At 45.1% G+C, this 27,500-nt stretch overlaps 1 protein-coding gene across 1 annotated transcript in view; it reads right to left on the reverse strand.

Moving 5' to 3' along the window:
* The window catches only part of hdac8 (histone deacetylase 8), a 48,886-nt gene that overhangs the window by 2,738 nt on the left and 18,648 nt on the right, over window positions 1–27,500 (reverse strand). Inside the window, exon 10 of the mRNA XM_079491770.1 lies at window positions 14,698–14,803. Within this exon, the coding sequence (XP_079347896.1) occupies window positions 14,698–14,803 (106 nt within the window). The remainder of the gene's footprint in view (window positions 1–14,697; window positions 14,804–27,500) is intronic.

Genomic DNA, 27,500 nt, shown 5'->3' on the forward strand with positions numbered 1-27,500 from the left:
GTGTATCATGACCGTTCACACATACTGTACTAGTGCATCATGACCGTTCACACATACTGTACTAGTGCATCATGACCGTTCACACATACTGTACTAGTGCATGACCGTTCACACATACTGTACTAGTGCATGACCGTTCACACATACTGTACTAGTGCATCATGACCGTTCACACATACTGTACTAGTGCATCATGACCGTTCACACATACTGTACTAGTGCATGGCCGTTCACACATACTGTACTAGTGCATCATGACCGTTCACACATACTGTACTAGTGCATGACCGTACACACATACTGTACTAGTGTTCACACATACTGTACTAGTGCATGACCGTTCACACATACTGTACTAGTGCATCATGACCGTTCACACATACTGTACTAGTGCATCATGACCGTTCACACATACTGTACTAGTGCATGACCGTTCACACATACTGTACTAGTGCATGACCGTTCACACATACTGTACTAGTGCATGGTCGTTCACACATACTGTACTAGTGCATCATGACCGTTCACACATACTGTACTAGTGTTCACATACTGTACTAGTGCATCATGACCGTTCACACATACTGTACTAGTGTTCACATACTGTACTAGTGCATCATGACCGTTCACACATACTGTACTAGTGTTCACATACTGTACTAGTGCATCATGACCGTTCACACATACTGTACTAGTGTTCACATACTGTACTAGTGCATCATGACCGTTCACACATACTGTACTAGTGTTCACATACTGTACTAGTGCATCATGACCGTTCACACATACTGTACTAGTGCATGGCCGTTCACACATACTGTACTAGTGCATGACCGTTCACACATACTGTACTAGTGCATGACCGTTCACACATACTGTACTAGTGCATCATGACCGTTCACACATACTGTACTAGTGCATGACCGTTCACACATACTGTACTAGTGCATGACCGTTCACACATACTGTACTAGTGCATCATGACCGTTCACACATACTGTACTAGTGCATGACCGTTCACACATACTGTACTAGTGCATCATGACCGTTCACACATACTGTACTAGTGCATCATGACCGTTCACACATACTGTACTAGTGTTCACACATACTGTACTAGTGTTCACACATACTGTACTAGTGCATCATGGCCGTTCACACATACTGTACTAGTGCATCATGACCGTTCACACATACTGTACTAGTGTTCACACATACTGTACTAGTGTTCACACATACTGTACTAGTGCATCATGACCGTTCACACATACTGTACTAGTGCATGACCGTTCACACATACTGTACTAGTGCATGGCCGTTCACACATACTGTACTAGTGCATCATGGCCGTTCACACATACTGTACTAGTGCATGGCCGTTCACACATACTGTACTAGTGCATCATGACCGTTCACACATACTGTACTAGTGCATCATGACCGTTCACACATACTGTACTAGTGCATCATGACCGTTCACACATACTGTACTAGTGCATGACCGTTCACACATACTGTACTAGTGTATCATGACCGTTCACACATACTGTACTAGTGCATCATGACCGTTCACACATACTGTACTAGTGCATGACCGTTCACACATACTGTACTAGTGTATCATGACCGTTCACACATACTGTACTAGTGCATCATGACCGTTCACACATACTGTACTAGTGCATCATGACCGTTCACACATACTGTACTAGTGCATGACCGTTCACACATACTGTACTAGTGCATGACCGTTCACACATACTGTACTAGTGCATCATGACCGTTCACACATACTGTACTAGTGCATCATGACCGTTCACACATACTGTACTAGTGCATGGCCGTTCACACATACTGTACTAGTGCATCATGACCGTTCACACATACTGTACTAGTGCATGACCGTACACACATACTGTACTAGTGTTCACACATACTGTACTAGTGCATGACCGTTCACACATACTGTACTAGTGCATCATGACCGTTCACACATACTGTACTAGTGCATCATGACCGTTCACACATACTGTACTAGTGCATGACCGTTCACACATACTGTACTAGTGCATGACCGTTCACACATACTGTACTAGTGCATGGTCGTTCACACATACTGTACTAGTGCATCATGACCGTTCACACATACTGTACTAGTGTTCACATACTGTACTAGTGCATCATGACCGTTCACACATACTGTACTAGTGTTCACATACTGTACTAGTGCATCATGACCGTTCACACATACTGTACTAGTGTTCACATACTGTACTAGTGCATCATGACCGTTCACACATACTGTACTAGTGTTCACATACTGTACTAGTGCATCATGACCGTTCACACATACTGTACTAGTGTTCACATACTGTACTAGTGCATCATGACCGTTCACACATACTGTACTAGTGCATGGCCGTTCACACATACTGTACTAGTGCATGACCGTTCACACATACTGTACTAGTGCATGACCGTTCACACATACTGTACTAGTGCATCATGACCGTTCACACATACTGTACTAGTGCATGACCGTTCACACATACTGTACTAGTGCATGACCGTTCACACATACTGTACTAGTGCATCATGACCGTTCACACATACTGTACTAGTGCATGACCGTTCACACATACTGTACTAGTGCATCATGACCGTTCACACATACTGTACTAGTGCATCATGACCGTTCACACATACTGTACTAGTGTTCACACATACTGTACTAGTGTTCACACATACTGTACTAGTGCATCATGGCCGTTCACACATACTGTACTAGTGCATCATGACCGTTCACACATACTGTACTAGTGTTCACACATACTGTACTAGTGTTCACACATACTGTACTAGTGCATCATGACCGTTCACACATACTGTACTAGTGCATCATGACCGTTCACACATACTGTACTAGTGCATCATAACCGTTCACACATACTGTACTAGTGCATCATGACCGTTCACACATACTGTACTAGTGCATCATGACCGTTCACACATACTGTACTAGTGCATCATGACCGTTCACACATACTGTACTAGTGCATCATGACCGTTCACACATACTGTACTAGTGCATCATGACCGTTCACACATACTGTACTAGTGCATGCATAGTAATGTTTTAACGTGCACATCTAATCAAAACGGTCTGACTGATGATAAAATACACATTACCAATTCACTGCCATTCTATTATACAGTGAAATCCTTACAGATTTGTTTTTAAATTTATTAAAAAAAATAAGAACTTCAACTTCACTTCAAAGAACTTCATTTCTCCTTTCGGAAACTTCGTTTGTGCAGTGGTCAACCAAAGACAACCAAAAATCACAATACATGGATACACAGATACTATATAAAAAGACTGTAAAAACTACTTTAAAAACTAGTGCTTAGAAATTATAATAATATTAAAGTCAACTCTTTTTGGGGATTTTCTTCTACCTTTATTGATAGATATACAGTAGGTTGACAGGAAACGGGGAGAGATGGGGGGGAAGACACGCAGTGGCAGCGGTGGCCGAACGGTTTGCGGAGCGGTCTTGATACCGGAAGGTCGCCAGTTCGTATCCCCGGACCGGCACGTTCAAATTACCACCGCTGAAGTGCCCTTGAGCAAGGCATTGAACCACTACCATGAAATGTTCTATGAGCAGGGCCTGGCTGTAAACAAGTATCTGATGCTTAGTCCAGTTACCCTTGGTAAATATAGTAACTTTGCTTTGCAAAGGTCGTCGGGATGGAGACTCAGGCTGGATTACCAGCCTAGGTGCCTAGACGGCTACGACAGCTGCCTGGGCCTAATGTCAATTCTATATGTGACTTATATAAGATATCTGTAGGAATCCTGAGCTTTAAAATAATACCTGCACCCTCACAAAAACATGCAGTAATCCTGGTCTCTATACTGCCTCCCTCTGGCCAGCCGGGGCGCCTGATGGAGGGGAAAGGAACTGGTTGGAATAACATGTTCCTTCCACTCGTTACGTCCTACCAGGGAAACTCCCCCCTGTCAGGTGATAAGAAGCGGCCTTGAAAGGAAGCATGAGCTCAGTTCAGGGCTCTCCCCAGGTTGGCAGAGGGATAGTAGCGCCCAGGATTACAGCTTAGGCTGACTGAAGAGTCTTGACGACTGAAGAGTGTACAAACTGAACCAAAGGGCCATCTGGTTCAATTTGTACAGTTAAATAAACAACCGCACTCTCTCTCTCTCTCTCTCTCTCTCTCTCTCTCTCTAGGAGAGGTAGATGGTAAATTGTGCTTCAGTGACTAGAGACAATGTATTTACTGTCTGGCATCACTATCTATCACATTGTGTGTGTGTGTGTGTGTGTGTGTGTGTGTGTGTGTGTTGGTGGTGTGTGTACATACCTCAGAATCTGTCTTTCTATACCTGCCTATAGTATATGTCTCTGTGTAGTTCTGTTACTCTGTATAGGGGTGTGAGTCTGTGTGTGAGAGAGAGATATGCCGATACCGCTTCCACGTTTGTGCACACAAGTGTGTGCGTGGGAGAGAGCGATTGTGTGTGTGTGTGTGTGTGTGTGTGTGTCTGTGTGTTTGTTTGTGTGTGAAGATGAGCACAGGGAAAATTAATGAGCAACTCTTTAAAAGGATGTGCACAGCCTGCAGATAAGGAACACACTGATATCTCTCTCTCTCACACACACACACACACACACACACACACACACACACACACACACACACACACACACACACACACACACACACACACACACACACACACACACACACACACACACACACACACACACACACACACACACACACACACACACACACACACACACACACACAGGTTGGTGGGTTTAACCGGCCCAGGGGAAATCAGACCTGCAGTGAGTTGTAAACACAAACTGATCGGAAAGGGATAGGATAGATACCCCCCACACACGCACGCGCACACACGCACGCACAGCTGTGACATAAACAAACAGGCAGACAGACATCCAGAGCTGTCAGGCTGCTCATAAAACAGCCAGTCCAATTAAAACACCGACTTAATGAGACTGGACTGGTAGGAGAAGTGACTGGGTGTGTTTATGAGACGCACACGCATGTACGCACGCACAAGAGAGAGACAGAGAGAGGGAGACAGAGAGACAGAGACAGGCAGAGAGAGAGAGAGAGGGAGAGAGAGAGGGAGAGAGAGAGAGACAGAGAGAGAGAGATGGAGAGAGAGAGACAGAGAGAGACAGAGAGAGAGACAGAGAGACAGAGAGAGAGAGAGACAGAGAGTGTTGTCTCATCAAGGCCACATACAGTCTGATTTAAAGGTCCATTACGCCCAATGTTCCTACAATCTGTTTATACTATCAAAACTCAGCGTTTTATTGTTCATTAATGCGAGTAAAAATAGCAGCATGTCACACACACACACGCACACGCACACGCACACACACACACACACACACACACACACACACACACACACACACACACACACACACACACACACACAGGGGTTTACCAAGGAAACTAGCACATCGGTTCCAAACTGGGCAAACACACACATCCAACAATGATGTCATGTGGTTATAGTTAACCAGAGGTGTGTGTGTGTGTGTGTGTGTGTGAGGGGGGGCGTCCATGTCTGTATGTGTTAGTGAGACTGAATGTACGCGGTTTTATATCTCACAATCGAAGACAACCACAGTCAGACACACACACACACACACACACACACACACACACACACACACACACACACACACACACACACACACACACACACACACACACACACACACACACACACACACACGTGTTATCAATTTCTATGACTGTGTGTCAAGCAGGAAATAGATGTGCTTATTATGCATTAAGTAAGCATTGATGATTCAATAATCACTACTTTAGCGCTCCAGCAACCCCATGCCTAAACTAAATGTGAGTTGTTATGCGTGGCCTAGTTTTATTATTTTTTTATTAACAAAAACAGCAAAAAAGTACAGTGTGTATTTGTTGCTCATTTGTACCACAGTTATTTCCAGGCAGGCAGGCAGGCAGGCCCACGCGCACACGCGCACACACACACACACACACACACACACACACACACACACACACACACACACACACACACACACACACACACACACACACACACACACACACACACACACAATGTTTTTATATGTCAAGCTGGATTAATTTGTGCATTGTCCAGTGACTTGTTTGTGTTGTTCAACAATGGTGTCTGTCTGTCAAACCAGCTTCATACTGACAGCTTCCTAACAAGATCTGACTGTACGAGCACACACAAAAGCAAGCACACACACACACAGGGGGGGAGGGGGGTGGGAGGGAGGAAGTGAGGGACGGACAGATAGACAGACGAAGACACAGAGAGAGAGAGAGAGAGAGAGAGAGAGAGAGAGAGAAAGAGAGTGAGAGATACAAAGCAGACATGGCAGAGTAACCCCCCTCTCTTTCTCCAGGGACTCCATCAGAAGAAAGAGAAGGAAGACACAGATGGAGAAACAGACATGTAGAGATGAGGGGTGCACACGCACACACACACACTCACACGCACACACATGCGTGCGCGACACCTATGAGAGAGCGAAGAGAGAGAGAGAGAGAGAGAGAGAGAGAGAGAGAGAGAGAAGATAGAGAGAGAGAAAACGCTGGATAAAGAGACAGATGTGACACAGCTGCCAAATGCACGCTCTCTCTCTGATCATGTCTGCATTTCATTTCTCTCTCAGTCCCTCAATCCCTCACTCCCTTACTACTTCCCTCACTCACTCACTCACTCACTCACTCACTCACTCCATCCATCCTCCTTTACTGAGTATCCGCATTTACTGAGTACTGAACAGTACATATTATCCCATTAAGACCTCAGGGTCATTCTACGAATCCTTCTAAATCAGTACTTCTCACACTCAAAGCGGTCGTCAAATTATTGGCTTAGGAATGCGACAAAAACTAAACTCCCAGTGAATTCAAGGCTCCAAGTTTAAGTCCAGTTCATCTTTGAACCTGGCTGGTGAATCCACATCCATAGTCAAGTCATAACAGCAACCTCATCCACATCCATAGGCAATAAGGCAAGTCATAACAGCAACCTCATCCACATCCATAGGCAATAAGGCAAGTCATAACAGCAACCTCATGACTGGGCGCATCCATACCCTCCTCCAGCATAAACAGCAATTACATCAGTTCAATGTACCTACTGTACTGCACTGCCGTGGTCCTAATAATGTACCTACTGTACTGCACTGCCGTGGTCCTAATAATGTACCTACTGTACTGCACTGCCGTGGTCCTAATAATGTAATGCATGTTAATGTGAGCCACTTAATGTGAGCGTAAAATGAGTTAAAGATCAATAAGGGACCATTTGGTTACCAGCTCTCCATCATTTAGCATGGGGACCACCTGGAACCCTCTCAGGGACCACTGGTGGTCCCCGGACCACTGCTTGAAATCCACTGATGTGGACTGATTGAGTTGGAGGGCATGAAGTGTCCTCATTGTGTGAGGGACACGCTCCACTCTGCCGTGACCTCGCGTCTGCACAGGACCAGACTAATTCAATTTGTCCATTTCGTTGCCATCGGGGCAGTAAACCTCTTATCTCGATATTCTCCATCTTTTTGTGCTTTTCCCGTAAATGAACGGCCTACTGTCTTGATCATACTACAGCGTCACGCAAAAGCACCAAAAGTAGCAGATCCGTCCGCAAGCTCTTCGAGCTTCGCTACTGATCTGCTACTTCTGCTACTTTTGAATTTGAATTCACGAAAAGTAACAGTTTGCACCCGACAGAGACGATTTAAATGTTGTCTGAGGAAGAGCTAAGATGCTCGTAACGAGTGCGGGAGCATGACCCAGCGTGGGGACTCTGCTTTTCCACTTTAGTTTGTTCTTTTTATTTAGCCTTCAGACGTGCATGCTGTGTTTAGCTTCTTTGCATCTGTTTAAAATGTAACCTCTTCAGCACTAATATACTGTACTTTGTTGACTGGGGGGCCTCAGGGGTATGCACATGGCCGCCCGCAATAGGAACATACTTGACTCATAATAGGGATGCTGTGGCAATGGTTCTCAAAGTGGGGGTCCAATGACCCTCAGGGTTCCTTAGGGGGGTTCCCAATAGACCCTTAACAGGTCTGTAACTCTGAGAGTTACAGGGGTCCTTGAAATAATAAAATAAAAATGTTTGAGAACCACTACTGCACTAGGCTTCATGTGGCGTAGTAGGGGTTAAGTTCCAGTCCACCACCGCAGAGACGAGGGGTTTGAATCCATCCTGGTACCTCTGCCTTCACCCAGTATCCATACCAGCACAATGGGCTATATGGACACAGAATAACTCTTCTTACTTCCCTACTTCCTTCACAGGTGTTACCGATGATACTAATTAAGGCTCTGTTCCATTTAGTGTGCAGTAGTGTACCCCTCAAGGACACTTTGAGACCCACTGGTGTATCAGAGTGTTCCCAGTGAGCCAACACGCACAATAGCAGCACCCTGACTCTGTTTGACCAGAATGGAACGGAGCCTTCATTAGTATCAACGGTAGCACCTGTGAAGGAAGTAGGGAAGGGGCCCCGAGTTCTTTCCAAAATGGCCGCTATGCATCAAGGTTATAATAGTTAACTAAAACTAACTAAAAAACGAAAACTAGAATTAAAAAAACATTTTAGTTAACTGAAACTAAATAAAAAATAAAAAATAAATTAAAAACGATAACTAAACTGAAACTGTATTGTGTGTTCACAAAACTAACTGAAATTATAGAAAAAATACCCTTAGTTATAGTTTTTTTGTTTAAAAAAACTAAAACTAAACTATAACTAAACTAAAACTAAACTAAAACTAAGCATTTCACCAAAATAAAAACTAAATAAAAACTAGCAAAACCCGCTCTAAAAACGAACTAAAACTAACTGAATTAGAAAAAAAAGCCAAAGCTAACTAAAACTAAACTATAATGAAAAAAACCAAAACTATTATAACCTTGCTATGCATAGAGCCCATTGGTGGTGTTCAGGGAGGGGAGCCAGCCTTTTAGCTGTGGTGGCGCCCGTCAGCGGGGGCCGGGGGGTGTCCAACAGTAAAGAGTAGGACACAGGTGCTAGGATAGACACTGGCAGGTGAGCCAGTCGGGACTAGTTCTTTTGTCTCCTTAGGGCTATAAAAGGCACTTGTTTTGTAGCGGTGCAACTGTCATAACAGCGTCTCGTCTAGACGTCTTAAGAAAATGGCAAAGTGCAAAGCTGGTACAAAAAGTTATTTGTGACACAAGGAAGGAATTAAATCTGTAGGGTTTCACCTACCAAACTGCCAACATCAACCCAGATTTAAATTTGTTTCATTATCTATTGCTGATAAAAAATAAAAACATAAATAAAAATAGAAACAATAAAAATGACAGAATCCAGATTATGAGCAATGTTACAAAATAGCGGAATTTTAGTGGCCTCAGAGTACAAAAAATAAAACGTTTTGGTCTGTGGACCAGCTTTAGTTCAGTATAATGTTGATGTGTGTTTGTTCAACTATAGATGGCGGGTTTTTCCCAGTCTTTCTCTCTTCCTGGGACGTTGTACTTTGTAAACAACAACGTTCCTTTAGATCAGTGTTATTCCATTTAGAAAAGCCTCCTGCAGACAGGCGTTGAAGATTTGCACTCACGCAGCGTGCTATAAACACCAAAACCAAAGAACGCATCTGGTTTGTCCAGTGCAATTTGTGATGTCCACGTCTACGAACATACCATAAACACAAAGCCGGGCGAACCTGGGAACATGTCGGTATAGCTGGTGACTGGATAAGAGGAACCATGTTTGACGAGGAGGACGGAGCAGGATGAAGAAGACAAGATTTAGGAAACGCTCAAGTCCACGTTACGGCCCGTCTGCTCCCACATAAACCACTGTGTCATCAGCAGCGCACACACACACACTGACACACACACACACACACACACACACACACACACACACACACACACACACACACACACACACACACACACACACACACACACACACACACACACACACACACACACACACACACACACACACACACACACACACACACACACAAACGGGCAGTCGGGCACAAAGACAGACATATACAGTACAAACAGCAAGACATACAGACACACACACACACACATTTGATATAAACAGACAAATGCACGCATGGGAAGAATACAAAACAATGGCATACCACATACAATACAATACAGCATACACATACGCACGCACGCACGCACACGCACAGTCGCACACGCACACACAGAGAGAGTATCAGAGTGAATAATGGCTCTGACATACACACTGACGTAGGAGAGAGCTTCCTGTTTGCGGGCTGTCATCGGTGCAGCTTCTTGGTATAGAGCTGTCAACACATTCCAGACGGCCTCTTCCTCTATAAAATGTCACGCTGCTGTCTTCATCTAATTCAACGCCACTTGTCACATTCCAGCAGCCTCGCCATAAAACAACCTCCCAGCCGAGCAGGGCGTGGCGCTACGCAGAGAGAGAGAGAGACATCTCGCCAGACGTCTTTATTCCACCAGTAGTAATGTTGTTACAACAGAACAGACCACACCTTAACCCATTACGACCTGGGCGCCCGCTGTCCTATAGCGGTCCAGGCTCTGGCCTGACAGCACGCCGCGTGTTCGAGTAACGTTCCGTTGCTGCATGTCTCTCCCCGTCTCTCTCTCTCCCTCTTTCCTGTCATTCTTCACTGAAACCATCAATAAAAGGCACAAAAGCCCAAAAACAAATCTTTAAAAACCCATTACGACCTGAGGCAAATGTCTTCTTCAATATCTGCTCTTTTGGAACGCAAAAATCGAAAATGACATGCTTTCCTGGTTTTAATGGGATAAGAAATTAGACGAATTGATCGTCTTGAAAAATAAACAAAAGTTACCCAACTTTTCTTGTTTTTTTGTGCCACTTTTTACGCACCTAAACCCCAATATACAGTACTTACTCATGTACACCTCACAGCTCTAAACATCATGTATACCTGCTACAACATAAATGTCTTTATTTTGTTCTGTTTAACGGGTTTCTATGTCTTTCTCTCACTCAATACCTCTATCTTCTCTTCTTCTCTCTATCTCTAAAAAAGATAATAATTGCACCCACATCTTTACACCTGTAAATCTGTGACAAATTACGCTGATTCTCATTCTTATTGTATACTTAGTTGAGCAGGGTTCTACAACTAGGCCCTCTCCATTTTTCTCCTCTACAACAAATCCCTTTGCCAAAAATAGCTCATCTACTGGGGGGGGGGGGTCTTTATAATTGGAAGGCTCCCTGTTCAACCCCCAGCTCCCTTAAGTGTCGAGGTGACCTTGGGCAAGACACTTCAGGTTGAGGGCTAAGTGAGTGTCTCACCCTTTGACAAATATACTGGGTGAACCGGTGACCTTCTGATTACCAGAGGGCCTCTCTCTACCCACCAAGCCACGGTCCCTAAAGGAAGCTCTCGATTATGTGTACTTCCCTCACATGTACCTGGGAGGCAGCCAGATGACAGGGTCGAGGGATATGTACCTGGGACGCAGCCAGATGACAGGGTCGTGGGATTTGAATCCCTAAACAATGTCCTTTCGCTGGACAAAAGCGTGTTTTGCGACCTGTTTAACCATTTATTTGCCTATAGCTTCCTTCTGGGAAATACAAAAGCAGGCATGGCCGATAGTAGACACCTTTATGAACACATGTGAAGAAAGCTAGTGGTAAGCATTTTTAGTTTTTGCAGATTTGCCACAATTTTTGCTAATTTTCCCTAACTAAAATATGCATGGCTGTGTGCTGTGCAGTGGAGCGGAGTCTAGGAACACAGTGGAGCGGAGTCTAGGAACACAGACACTTTATGAAGGAGATGAATAGACCTCCGGAGGTGAACTCTGCTGTCCTCTCCTTCCTCAGTTCAGACATTGTTCCTCCTCGCGGTGTTGAACTGTTCGCCCGGCTCTAACCCCGCTGTCGGTTAAACCCCCCTGAGCAGCACTGTGGCCTGTCAGCACACGCACACACGCACACACGCGCACGCGCACGCACACGCACACACACACACACACACACACACACACACTACTACAATACTGCATGCACGCAAGTACACTAGCACACACACAACTACTATTACAGTATACATACAGAGTTACAGACGGGTGCCCAATTTTTACCCCTTTGACCGGGTTTCTCCTTAGTTCTGTACAATAGTAGATCCTCTAGTATTTCCTCTAGTACACACCACATCTCACACAATCACAGCCGACCGACGAGTTCACGATACGTCGCAAGTTCGTTTTCTCCGAATATCCATTCATCTCTTCCGCACCATCAGTGGCGATACCCTGGGTGGGGTTGGCGAAAGTGCATTTGTGTGGAGTTTGCATGTTCTCCCCGTGTCCCCTAGTACAGTAGAGTATAGGGTAGGTCATAGATATATATAAACACTAGATAGCTCACCCGCGCTGTTGGCCAATGGAGAGCGACGTCGTTACGTGGCGGCCATCTTACCTCGGGACACATAACATTGTGTCTATGGGGCAGGTACTCTTAAATGACCATAACTTGCTCAATTTTCAACCGATTTTCAAACGGGTTGGTTTGTTATAAACGTCAGAGACGTCCGCATACTTATATGCTTTTATACGACGTTCATATAAAAAACATAAATTAAGCAGATAAGCGTCCTGAATCATAGCCACGTTGACAACGTTTGTAATAAACCAACCCGTTTGTAAATCCGTCAAGATTTGAGCGAGTTATGACTGTTTCTGTTTGAGCTGCCATTGAACATACTGTACTGTATCCCCGAAGTAAGATGGCTGCCGGGTGAACGACGTCAGAAACTCCGCCTTGAGCCATCTAGTGTTTATATATATCTATGGGGTAGGTACCCTCACAAAAAACATGCAGTAATCCTTGTCTCTATACCGCCTCCCCCTGACCAACCGGGGCGCCTGATGGAGGGGAAAGGAACTGGTCGGAATAACGTGTATTTTCCACGCGCTACGTCAAACCGGGGAAACATCCCCCTGTCAGGTGATAAGAAGCGGCTTGGATTCCTCATGCATAGAAGGGAAGCATGAGGTCCATCCGTTGCTCTCCCCAGGTTGGCAGAGGGAGTGTAGTGCCAAATGATTGAAGTTGCTGTAGTTAAAATTCCTGTTTAACTACAGCAATGTGCAGAAACAATAACACCTATGAAAAACAACAAATGCATAATCAACAAATCTCTAAATCTATAGTCACCAAGAGCCTGTGAGTATGAGGGGTCAACTCTACTACTACTCCTACATACACACACACACACACACACACACACACCCCCCGATGAACCATGGACAGACACAAAGAAACATATATGCATGAAACCACAGACAGAAAAAGCAAGAGGCCGCCGGTGAGTGAGGGGTCAGCATAGCACACACACACACACACACACACACACACACACACACACACACACACACACACACACACACACACACACACACACACACACACACACACACACACACACACACACACACACACACACACACACACAAAATGTAAATCGACACACATGTAGACCAACAAAGACGTATTGAAGACATGCACATGAAATAAAAAAAAGTGAAGGGTGACTGAGGGTTCAATACACACACGCGCACGGGTGCACACATGCGCACGGGTGCACACACGCGCGCGCGCGCGCGCACACGCGCACACACACACACACACACACACACACACACACACACACACACGCACACACACACACACACACACACACACACACACACACACACACACACACACACACACACACACACACACACACAGGAAATAGCAGATGTACAAGCTCACAACACGTCACAGCATTACGCATCGTGAGCTTGTAGATCGGCTACTGTTTGGTTTGGTGTGTGACACCGATGTATGAATAACCTCTAAATCCCTAATTCAAACCTTAACCCAGTGCCATGGTGCCATCTGGTGGAGGCCTCTCGCTGCCACTAATGCATTGTGAATGAGCGATACTCTTAACTTGAAGAAACCGGAAACCTCTGAGTCAGGAAGTAAAATCCGCTATTTATCATGTCCCGCAATTGTAATTTAATCCACCCAAAACATACTTTTGGTAAGCGAAATACTACCGTTAAGATACATCAGACGCAAACCAAGCTTGTTTTTGGTCTAAAAAGCGATTCAGAGATATTTACGCTCTAAGTTGCTGTGTCCCATAGCAAGCATAAGCCAGCGGAATTTTCATTTCCGGTTTGTACCGGATCTTTTCACGGGATCGAAATGGGAGTGTTACATGGGGAAACTGGACTGATCACCGTAATCAATTGATATTAAAAAAGGCGTGATAAGGCGCAATCGGCAACGAGGTACATACGCAAAAAGGCGTCGAAAGGCGTTGTCGGTAGTGAGTGAGTTAACCCCAACCGGAATATGTTCCTAATTGTAAGCCTAAATCAAAGAATCCTTTTCACCATAAATAAACAACCATTGAAGACCAGAACAATATTCCTCACAAAATCTACTACCGGTACATTTGGTACTCACACAATGACAGTACTGCAAGCACATGCACGGACACACATGCACCCGCACACACACACACACAAACACACACGCACCCGCACACACACACATGCCGCACCTTTGATGGTGTTGATGACGTTCTCCAGGTGTTTGGAATCATTGCGGTCGGGCCTACAGCTTGGGCAGATCTCCAGGGAATAGTCTGGTCCGTACTCTGTGAAAAACTGACAGACAGACAGACAGCACCCCACATCAAACACCAGGAAATGGAATAGTCTGGTCCGTACTGTGTGAAGAACTGACAGACAGACAGAGGGGAACAACACCCCACATCAAACACGCTGGCATTTTGTTTCAGTCAGATAACTCATGAATAAATTGAAAACATTTTATTTATGAAATGTAAATACAAGTGTCGAGAGTAGCAGTTATACTTTGATGTTGGCTTTCAGGCTCTGCTGTATACATGCGCGGCACACAGACAAGCTTTCTAGCTACACATTAAATACAAATACAAATTGCACGTTGTGTTCCATTTTCATTGTGTGGTTTCAATGTATTGTGCGTGTGATCATCAATGCATTCAAATTGACCCACTGCTGTGGAAGTCGTGGCCGCCAGGTATGCACACACACTCAGCACACAAAAGATGGATGTGCATGCTTGCACACACACACACACACACACACACACACACACACACACACGTGCGCGCATGTAATAATATGACACACACACACGTGAATGCATGCACACACACACACGCACGCACGCCTTTTCACATTAAGCGTACTAGAGATGAAGCGATAAGATGGACTCATATTTTGCTAAGAAACTCCCCCGAAACTAAACAAAAACAAGATATTTCATTCCCGCAGAACACTCTTGACCCTCCAGACATGAAAAAAACCGAGAAAAAAAAACCTATTGATATAATTTCAGTGAAATAGCTGCGGTGCTGTCTGCCAGGGGACTGCATCGCATCGCACCATGATCTGACTTCAGATCTGCCCACACATGCCCTCCACACGGCTCCATGAATCCATGGTGACAGTGCACTGAACAAAACCAGAGAGAGAGAGAGAGAGAGAGAGAGACTAAGCTGAACACTAAGCTGAATAATCAATGGGGGTCCCCAACTGCAGTTTGGAGGGGGTCCCCTGATGACAGTGAAGTAACAATAAATAAATGTATTAATACCTACAAAAAAGAAAGAAAAAAAAGAAAGAACTGTTACTGCATCAAAAATAATCAACAAACTTGACTATACGAACTGGTCAAACATTGGCCAAATTGTAAAATGATATAAGAAAGAGGAAAATAGCCGCTCTACAAGCTCACAACGCCTATTTTCACAATATTTGTCTGTGGAACTGAGTCAAACAAAATGTAATGCTTCAACTCCTACATTCGAAGTGCTTGTCAGGGTGGGGGGTCCCCTGTTCACATATGATTATTTTGGGGGTCTCCAGTTCAAGATTATTTTGGGGGTCTCCAGTTCAAATAGGATTATTTTGGGGGTCCCCAGTTCACATAATGATTATTTTGGGGGTCCCCAGTTCACATATGATTATTTTGGGGGGTCACGGACTGAAAAGGTTGAGAACCCTTGGTGTAAAGTAACTAAGTACACATACTCAATACTGTACTTAAGTACAATCTTTAGGTATTATCAGGGCTAGGGTGCAATGGGTTAGGGTGCCAGTGAAATTACTGGATTATTGAGACATACGTTTGAAGGCTGTATCTGGTGTGTTAACTGAATGAGCAGACTATATGCTCACCGTCAAATACAACAGCCCCAAATCCTATAGAAACGAGTACTGATGACTGTTCAGATAATTCACATCATCTGGTCTGGGGTTCATTGGGCCGTGACAACGTGGACAACATGTACAAATCAATAAGGGCTCAGTCAGCTGGATTCACCTGGTTAATGTCTTTCATGAGGAGTAACAGGTGGTCTTAATATTCTGTTGACTCGGTGTCAACTAGATAGACACAATATTTAACTAATGTAGCAGAGACCGGTCCTGAATATTACCAGGAGGGACCCTGAGGGAAGCCGCTGGATTTCCACAGAGGGAGCACTCCTGACCCAGGAGTCATGCAACAACAAACCCTATTTGATCTCCATTCCAGTAAATACTCCCAGCCAAGCCACCGATCTACAACCTCACAACACGTCGCAGCGTGGCGCGTTGTGAGCTCGTAGATCGGCTATTGTTTTTAATGTGCCCCTGCACACCGCGCGCAACGAAAGCACATCAAGGCCTTTTCATTCTGCCAACCCAGAACCCAGAGATGGAATTGGTCCAGGATGGCCGACAGCGAGGCGCGTTTATACACAACCAAAACACGTGTAAAACTCTCCCGTTCTGCCTTTCATACTGCCCTGTTTCTTCTGTGGCAGAGAATAGTCTGGTCCGCGGCCCTCGGTGCGGTGAAAGTAAAAACAAACAGGCTGGACCGCTGACGACCACAAAGTGCGTCAGCGTGCGAGCGAGGCGCTGTTGTGAAAGCCTTGGGCAAACGCGTACACTCACACACGCACACGCACACACACACACACACACACACACACACACGCTCGTGCACGCACGCACGCATGCACACACGCACACACACACACACACACACACACACACACACACACACACACACACACACACACACACACACACACACACACACACACACACACACACACACACACACACACACACACACACACACACACACACACACACACACACACTCTCTCTCTGAATGAGTCAAGGCGGCTGCTAGGGTCACCACACACCCACGCACAAACGTACACAAACACACTTCAAGGTGAGCCGAAACTTGGCCAAGTGGGAGGTAGACAGGACGAGAAACATGGCACATTCTCCACAGGAGGATTGGTAGAAATTGGGTATTTGTATTCTTTCAGTTGACGTGTGCGTCAGAATCAAGCCGCCACACTGTGCACAACATGCATGCATGCATAATTGCGTATACACATACTCTGTGTGTGTCAGAGAGGCAGAGCAGGGGCAAGCTAGTAAACTAATACTAGTGTGTGTATGCATGCACAATTGCACATGCCAGCAGGCGTGTGTGGATACTGCAGACACGCGCGCACACACATACACACACACACACGTGCGAGCACTCAAGTTCTGGCCTTGTATCTCGTGATCTTTATTTCCTCCGTGAGAAGCTTTATTTGGTGGACGTGTTAAAGAGTCACAAGTTCGACGCGGACAAACAGCTAATGCGTGTAACTCAACAGCATCCCGTCCAGAGAAAAGTGCACTTGAGCAGGACAATAAAAAGGCAAAATATGTCCAGCCTTCCAAAACAAGTTCAAGTACTCATGAATCAACATTTCCCCCAACACACATAATTCTTCCATCCTGGAAAATAGTTGCTACTCTGCCAGACGTTAGCGGGCTAATACGCTCAATAACATCATAGCTGTAGCTCAGCGCTCTCTGCCATCATTTCATCATATAAATCACTGCATCACAACACATCTATCTCACTGGATACTTTCCCCCAGAACGACTCGGATTAAACTGTCATCAAATACATTGTTTTGAGATTTGTTGGCAAAACAAAGTACACACGCACACGCGCGCACACGCACGCACGCACACGCGCACACACGCACGCACGCACGCACGCACGCACGCACACACGCACGCACACAGAGCAGATGTCCAAAGACGGAGCAGAGCCAACATGCAACAGGAGAAGGTAGTCCTGCTTATTTGAAAGACAAAGACCAGTCTGTCCATGTTTAATGGCTGTACTATTGAATACTGGTTTGGACAGTGTGTGTGTGTGTGTGTGTGTGTGTGTCTGTCTTTGAGAGGGAGAGATAGACAGTCTGCTTGCATGAAAAATGGATGAAGGTAGGTGTATATTTAGGCTGTATGTGTGTATATATATATGCTGTATATACATATATGCATGTGGAAGGAATAGTGTGTGTGTGTGTGTGTGTGTGTGTGTGTGTGTGTGTGTGTGCGCGGGTGTGTTTGTGTGTGTTTGTGTGTGTGTGTGTGTGTGTGTGTCTGTTTCCAATTAGCCCCTTTGTGTCGTACCTCTGGTCCCAACACAACCCAACATGAGTTACTTAACACGCACGCACACACACACTCAATGTGTTCCCATGAACTCAGTGCTCCATGCAGACCAGCAAGCAGTCTCTCTGCTGTCCAGCAAAACAGACACTCACACACTCACGCACGCACGCACATGCACACACACAAACATGCACAGTCTCCTGCTGTCTGATTGTTTTGTTTGTATGGTCATGGGGAAGATGAGAGAGAGAGGGAGAGAGATTGAGAGAGAGAGATACAGAGAGACTAGAGAAAGAGGGAAGAGGGAGAGAGGTACTGTAGTGATGGAGTTGAAGAGGAGCAGAAAGGTCAGGGAGAAAGATATGACAGAAAGAAAATAATGACAGGAATGGATGGATGGATGGATGAATAGTTAGAATAGAATTAAAATAGACAGAGACATAACAATGACAAGTAAAGCGATGAAGAGAGAGAGAGAGGGGAGAGAGAGAGAGAGAGAGGGAGAGAGGGGGAGAGAGAGAGAGAGAGAGAGAGAGAGAGAGAGGAAGGGAGGGAGCGAGGGGGAGCGAGAGAGAGAGAGAGAGAGGACATGCTTTGAATTTATAAAGCACTTTATTGAAAACACATTGTGTGGTCATGTGAGATGAGACCAATGAACAGACTACAGAAACGACTCTTTTACCTTTACGAACAACAACAACAACACAAATAGACAAAATGACACGACAAACAAGGGGAGGATGGTTAGAAAGTGAGCCGTGAAGTGTCACTGTTGTCCACAGAGAAACTTACAGTACGGTTTATTTATATAATTGTGTTTTGATTTCTAAAGAGTGACTGAGAGAACGAGGCAAACAGAGAGGGGTGGGGGGGGGGGGGGGGTGTTGCCATATACTTTGACGTGGACCACAGCAAGGGAACGTGTGTGCGTGTGCGCACGTGCGTGTGTGTGTGTGCGTGCGTGTGTCTCCATGCATATGAACTCTGGACAACTTCATGTGAAAATACTGTACGATTGTGTATGTGTTTACGAGATATGGCGTGTTTATTTGTGTCTTGTGTGCACATCTGCGGATAGTAGAGATGTGACAACACGGTGACAGCGTGCGTTTGAGTTTGTTTTGCATACAGACATCTGTGCACAGCTGTACAAGTCTGAGAGATTTTGACCATGAATGTAGATTCAAGTCCGTCTGACTTCTTCATTCTTATCAATGATGAACAAAAGAACTATCTCCACAAGCAGTGATGTAAATAGGTTTTCAATGTAATGGGTCCCGGGACCCAGGGTTGGTCTCAGGTCCCACGGACATTTTATGAGTCCTACTTCAACGGTGCTAGAGTACAGTACTGAGTACAGTATTGCAGTGGTTCCCAAACCTTTTCATTTTTGTACTCATTGTACTCATTGTCTCCACCAGGCCGAAGGCATGGTGAGAGAGTATGTTTTGCACTCCGTCCGTGTGTGTGTGTGTCCGTCCGTGTGTCCGTGTGTCCGTGTGTCCTTCCGTCCGTCCGTTACCAGCTAATCTCCGGCACCGTTAACCCGGTCGATGCCAAACTTTGCACACACACTCCCTAGATGCCAACGATGAACCTCTGCCCCGCATTTTCCAGAACGGCCTGTTATAGCGCCACCATGAGGCAGCTTTTCACATTTGTTACCTAAAACTGCACCGATCTGCGTGAAACGTTGCATGCACACTCCCTAGAGGCCAAGGACAAACCTTTGACCTGCATTTTCCGCATCTGCCTTTTATAGCGCCACCAGGAGGCCGACTTTTGTAAAACACATTTTTGGATATTACTCCTCCAGATTCTGTCCAAAAATCTCACAAATCGTTACACAGTATCTCTATGGTCATGTGCTCAAGTCGGATCTGTCCGATATTTCATATTCCACCCTAATTGGCTATAATTGCCTTTCACAGTTTGCAAGATTGCCCCGTTTTGAACAAAAGCCTCAAATCATGAACACAGCATGCAATTTACGTGAAATCTTTCACACATTTTCTTACTAGGCTGAGGAATATATCCCACCCTTTTCACATTGGCCTGTTATAGCGCCACCAACAGGTTGATTTTTGCAAAACAGGTTGATTGGAACAAAATACCTCAAATCATCCAATTGCCATACAAGGCAAACATGTTTATATTACTACTAAACATTTTGCCAAACATCTCACACAGTCCTATCCTCCTGGTGGAGACCTGTGCCCAGAAGGGCACTTTTTCTAGTTTGTACTCATTTGTACTCAAATTGACCCCCATTTGAAAATATTGAGGAACAATTATAGATTATTTGCATTATATTTAAATGATTTATTCTTCCATTCATATTCTGTTAATATTACATTTATTTGAATTAATTTCTGTTACTGTCCCATCCCTAGTGTTTGCTTGTGTGCGCATGCATGCTAGTATGTGTGTGCGTGTGCGCGCGTGTGTGTGCGCGTGCACGCGAGAGCCTGTTTGTTTTTACAGCTACCAGCAGGGTTTGTGTGCTGCGGCTCCAGCTATGAAGGACGCCCAGCGCCAGAGAGGACCATGGGAAAAAAGAAAACATATCGGAAAACAACTGGACTTCTTCCGCTATGAATGAAATGTTTTCAGACGCGGAAAGAATAATGTCTCCATGTCCAAATCAGTCACACAGCACACGTACGCCCTTCTCTCTCTCTGTCTCTGTCTCTCTCTCTCTCTCCATCCATCTCTCTCTGTCTCCAATCTCCATCCGTCGCTCTCTCTCTCTCTCTCTCTCTCTCTCCATCCATCAGTCTCTATCTCTCAAGATCCTGCTCTCGTCCATTGATGGCCTTCCTTAACGCATAGTCTAGGACTATGAAGAAGAGGAAAGGGGCTATAGGGTGTGCCCTTGCAGTACCCCAGCCAAGATGTCAAACTCCTCACTGTTGTCACCACCTTGGCCCTTGTTCCTGCATACATGGTCTCTATTGCCCGGAGTAAGTTGGGAGGGACACCGTAGGCCTTAAATAAGGATCTTCATCATTGTGCCTCTGTGGATCGAGTCAAATGCCTTTTTGAAGTAGATAAAGCACAATAGTTCCTCAACCTCCTCGATGATTGTCCTTAGGGCCAAGATTTGGGCCACGGTAGTTCTCCCTTCTCGAGAGCCGTTTTGGTTCTCCCTCAGGTGAGGGTCGATGGTTTTGGTTCTCCCTCAGGTGAGGGTCGATGTTCTCCCTCAGGTGAGGGTCGATGGTTTTGGTTCTCCCTCAGGTGAGGGTCGATGTTCTCCCTCAGGTGAGGGTCGATGGTTTTGGTTCTCCCTCAGGTGAGGGTCGATGTTCTCCCTCAGGTGAGGGTCGATGGTTTTGGTTCTCCCTCAGGTGAGGGTCGATGTTCTCCCTCAGGTGAGGGTCGATGTTCTCCCTCAGGTGAGGGTCGATGTTCTCCCTCAGGTGAGGGTCGATGGTTTTGGTTCTCCCTCAGGTGAGGGTCAATGTTCTCCCTCAGGTGAGGGTCAATGTTCTCCCTCAGGTGAGGGTCAATGTTCTCCCTCAGGTGAGGGTCGATGGCATTTTTTGGAGCGGTGCCTCCGCTCCATTACGCAGCTATGTGCACAGAGTGTCACAGAGTATACTACACTGGATGTTCCCGGGCACCCCCACACGGTATAACTGTCATTTCTCGAGGACAAAAATAATCAAAGTACAGTAGGGAGGACAGTACACTACAATACAGTATACAGAGCACAGTACACTACAGTAACTATAAATACATGTATAGCTGCACCGCTCAGTTCACACAGGTGCGACCTTTCCGCCTATAATATTAATTACCTACCCACAATAAGTCAATTATAATTAATGAAATCATTGAACCCATGCCCAGCGGATGTGTGTGTGTGTGTGAGAGAGTGTGAGTGTGTGAGAGAGTGTGTGTATGTGCCTGCAGAAACAGTGATGTGAACTACTGGCGCTCAGTGTCTCCGAATGCCGGGCCTCGGTTCCCCGACGCTCTGTCTCCATGTGGTCATCACCATGACTACCACACACACACACACACACACACACACACACACACACACACACACACACACACACACACACACACACACACACACACACACACACACACACACACACACACACACACACACACACACACACACACACACACACACACACACACACACACACACACACACACACACACACACCATAACCCAGCACTTCTAAACTGCCCCCGTTACGAAGAAAACAAAAGGAGAGAACAACTCAAAATGACACATCCGCAGTTTGAAGCCAACAGTGTCAAACTTAAAACTTTTGTCATCATGAGATGATTGATCGCACAACATTAAAAAGGAATCTGTGCGATCCGAGGGCGCGGACTAGCCGACACCAAAGTAAAATGAAGCTAAAGGATGATTTATACCCGTTTGCACGCCAATGACGTGTATTGGAAAATACACAATCCACAAGCTCACAAATGCCAGAGGCTGCGACTTCTTGTCACCATGGGTGTTCTAAACATGGGTAAGGCCATGTTAAACAACCTAAATGCAACTCGTATTTTCGTGAAGTCCTTTTTTTCTTGCTGCAATGCAGTCCATTCGGTTTATTCTGCCGTGGTCTCTCAAACACAATCACGACTTCGTATAAAAGGCCTTTGTCAACAACACAGACTATTTGGTCTCCCGTGTGGGAATGAATGAACGGAGGTCATTTGGGGATAAAGGAGTATTGATAAAGTGTGTTTGTGTACTGTAACAGGTCGACATCCATTCAGCTTCACAACATCACCCTGTACACTGCACAGCAAAGAATGCTGTTTAAATGTGACGCGCGCACGCACGCACGCACGCACGACACACACACACACACACACAGCGTGGGCGTCTCATTGTAGGCGAAAATAAACACTTTCGTATATGATGAATTATAGGACATTCATTTGTGAAAGAACACAGAAGGATAAAACATGGAGATGCAAGGTTTCTGTCCGATCGTCACAGCAACGATGTATTTTACTTTCAAACGAGTCCACACACACACGCACACACACACACACACACACACACACACACGTGCGCTACACACACTTCCCTGTGGTTTCCGGCGATTGAGCGCCACCGTGCCCCTGACGACAACAACACAGGGCCGGACAGGAAGTGCCTGCAGACAGGAAGAGAGGAAGTAGGAAGTGGAGGGGCGGGACACTTCCCCGCTGCCAATCTGGGGCCAGAGATTCCTTCCTGTCCTGTATGCCCCTGTATGACAGGCCTTCAGTGGTGGAAAGTATCCAAGTAGATTTACTAAGTACCGTAGGCCTACTTAAAGGGATGTTTCACTTTAAAAAAAACCTTGTCATTTTAACATCTACGCAGGCTTATGTGATGTTTTTTTAAGTTGCTCAATTCAGTATTTAGATTTTTGATATTCATTTTAGCTGCCCCGCGCCCTCCCTATACAAAGCCATTGTAACTTCAAACTTCAAATACCATATGGGCGTACGTATGGGCGTTGTACAACACTTAATCAAATGGAATAGATTTTTATTGATTATGTCAAAGTTTAAATTTGAATCAAATAAAAAAGAATTGGGGATACAAATGTATAGTTGTATTAGACTGTATTGAAACCATCCAAACTTCCAATTTTTTGCACAACAGCAAAAAAGTATAATTTTAGGGCTTAAATGGATAATCAGACTTATCAAACGTATCAAAACTATTTCACACACGCACGCATGTGCGCTCAGCCTCTCCCTGTGTCTGTTTGTCCGTCTCTCTCTCTCTCACACTGTGACACACACACGCAATCACACATGCTTGCCGCAGGAGACAAACACAAACAAACACGCACGCAAAAGTTTTATGTCCCATTTGCCGTGCCAGGGGAGGAGGTGGACTTTCGTTGGATGAGTAGTCACACAACTTACATTGAAACGTTCTTTTGTTTGTGCTCGACAAAGGTGAAGTAGTGAGAATATACCCATTTGGAGAAACACGATGTGGGCTCCGCCGCCGACATGACAGTTGTGTTACTAGTAAACACAAACACACCCACAGCGTGTAACCCACACTCAGCCTCTCCCTGCTCTTCCATTTCTCCTCCCTCCCTCTAGCCGAGACTACATGAGAAATAACGAACTAACGGAGTAACGCACCATGAAGTAATGGTAACAGAGTTACTGAATTAAAGAAAGAATGTGTTACAGTACGAGTTACTGCCGAAAATAATGGCGTTACAGTAATGCGTTACTTGTAACGTCCCAACACGAGACATGACCACTAGACATTGGTTATAGGTCAGTTATCTGTGAATACATTTTCAATATGTGAAATTTTACATTTAATAAATGAGTACTAACTACAGAGTGTTAACATCAGGCTGGGACAATTCCCATCAGCAAATATGCTACAATCTCAACATGGGGGTTAAAAGTTGTTAACTTGAGATAAAACTAATTTATACTACATACTACAATGAATAGTGAGCTTTTACACTGAACAGTATCGCCTCTAATGACATGCCCGGCACAATTATTTCCCAAGGAAATATTCCCACTGACATTAAGAATGTCTTCCACAGGAGGAGACCTGCACGGTCAACGCTTAACTTCTATAAACTTTAAACTTGTGAACCAAGTTTTAAGTTTCTCCGCTTTACAATTTAGCTGTCAAAAGAATGTCCATGCAATACATCCAGTGCAGAAGAAGTGAACCTCCCCCCCAGGGATAATAAGGTTTTGTCGTCTACAGACAGAGGCACAGAGTGGCTGGGGATTTTTTTTGTGTGTGTTGTTGTTCCTCTTTGATGTGATTGATTCAGTTGTCTCCACCAAAAGCCAAGAAAGTTCAATCAATCATAAACGGCGGCAGAGAGCAGATTGCTTTGAAATAATACTAAAAAACACGAGAGGCGCGTCCCTCTACAAGTGACCCAACAATAGCGGTTGGAGAGGTACTGTACACGGAGCGGCTCAAAGCCAAAACACATTTTTTAAAGCCCCATATATTATACGTTGTTCTTATGGCGGTGTCGCCCGTCGAACACACCCGATCTACAAGCCCACAACGTGTCGCATTCGCGACGCGTTGTGGGCTTGTAGATCGGCTGCAACGAAGCGCAACACCGGGCATGAGATAGAACATGGATTGAACTTGACAGCCAAACTATCACAGACGCCCCGACTTCAAACTCTGCACTGTTGCACCGCAGAAACCCCAAATCGACGCGCACCGTGTTGAATTTGGACCAAATGTGTTGCATTTGGACCGAGTTCAACTTGAAACGGTGTAGCGTTACGCACTGGCGACGCGCACGGCCTTCAGTTGTGAAAGAGCCTGTTTAAAGGGATTTTAAACAATTTCAACCTGGCGTTCCCCTCCCTATGTTGGGGCGAGTCGTTATAGGTCAACATGTTCAGAGAATTTATCAAAAGTAGTCAAAAATTGCAAATCTACAAGTAAAGCTTCCAGTACAACGTATCACATGTCATGGCGTACCTACTATATTCTACTTTTCAGTATTATGACATTTCTATGACAGGTCTTTCACAATGTTTCAGAAATCTTCAAAAATAGAGAAAATATCAAATCTAATCAAATCTAAGCATACAACGGGGCTAAAGTGGTTAAATGTGTTGAATGTTTTGCTAATTAAAGTTGAAACGGTGCAACGTTACACTCTGCGACACGCACTGCCTTGGCTTGTGAAGCCCTAACGCTCACGGTGAGAGAGTGCAGTCAGGGCTCATGGACAGTGTAATTGATGCTCGGAGGAAGTGCATTCCTCCACAGACACACACTGCCCTGCTCTGTGTTAAACGCCACCGTCTGTCTGGGTTACTATAGGTCTGAAAGTGGATATAGAAATCAGGCATACAGTACAGTACAGTACAGTACAGTACAGTACAGTACAGTACAGTACAGTACAGTACAGTACAGTACAGTACAGTACAGTACAGTACAGTACAGTACAGCATCATTGGGCGCAAATGGCGCAATGATAGTCAACGGCACAGCGCATTCACAATTTGGCCCAATCCATCCCAGAATGCACTCTGTTCCTACCCGGAAGGAGGAGTGAAATCGCCTCATGCGCTTGGATGGGAGGAGAAATCCGGTGCCGTCTCTATTAATATATACTCTAAGAGTACAGTACAGTACAGTACAGTACAGTACAGTACAGTACAGTACAGTACAGTACAGTACAGTACAGTACAGTACAGTACAGTACAGTACAGTACAGTACAGTACAGATTTCGGCCATTTGAAAATAGCCGAACTACAAGCTCACAATGTGTCGCGATGCGGCACACTGGCAGCCAAGTCTATGGACTTTTAATGTGTGTTTAGGGCAGCAGTTAAACAAACATTAACAACGTGATACACCATGTGGCCAATATAAATACAGTGAGTGTGATTTTTATTATAATCAATGACACCGACTAGTTCAATTAAGTGTTGCACCACTAAATAACAACTTAAACCCTATATAGCCTACTTAGTTGACTGGGGTCCCCCAGAGATTTGTTTTGTGCAAACACAAACTTTGACCTAAATCTACAAGTAAAGGTGGTTGCACACCGGCCGCGTTTTTCGGAAAACCGATGGAGAAACGCCGCTAAAAATCCGAATTCGCATCTGATTCGCGCCCGGTGTGTGGAGACCTTAAAGCTTCCAGTACAACGTATTATGACATTTCTATGACAGGTCTTTCAAAAACTTTCACAATGTTTCAGAAATCTTCAAAAATAGAGAAAATATCAAATCTACACACGCTTAAGCATACACTTCACGCTAACACAAACATTAAATGCCATTGACAATGAATGGACAATTTTGAGTGTTCTTTTAAACACAAACATTGCG

Source organism: Electrona antarctica (genome assembly GCF_951216825.1).
Source record: "Electrona antarctica genome assembly, chromosome: 21".
Taxonomy (NCBI): Eukaryota; Metazoa; Chordata; class Actinopteri; order Myctophiformes; family Myctophidae; genus Electrona; species Electrona antarctica.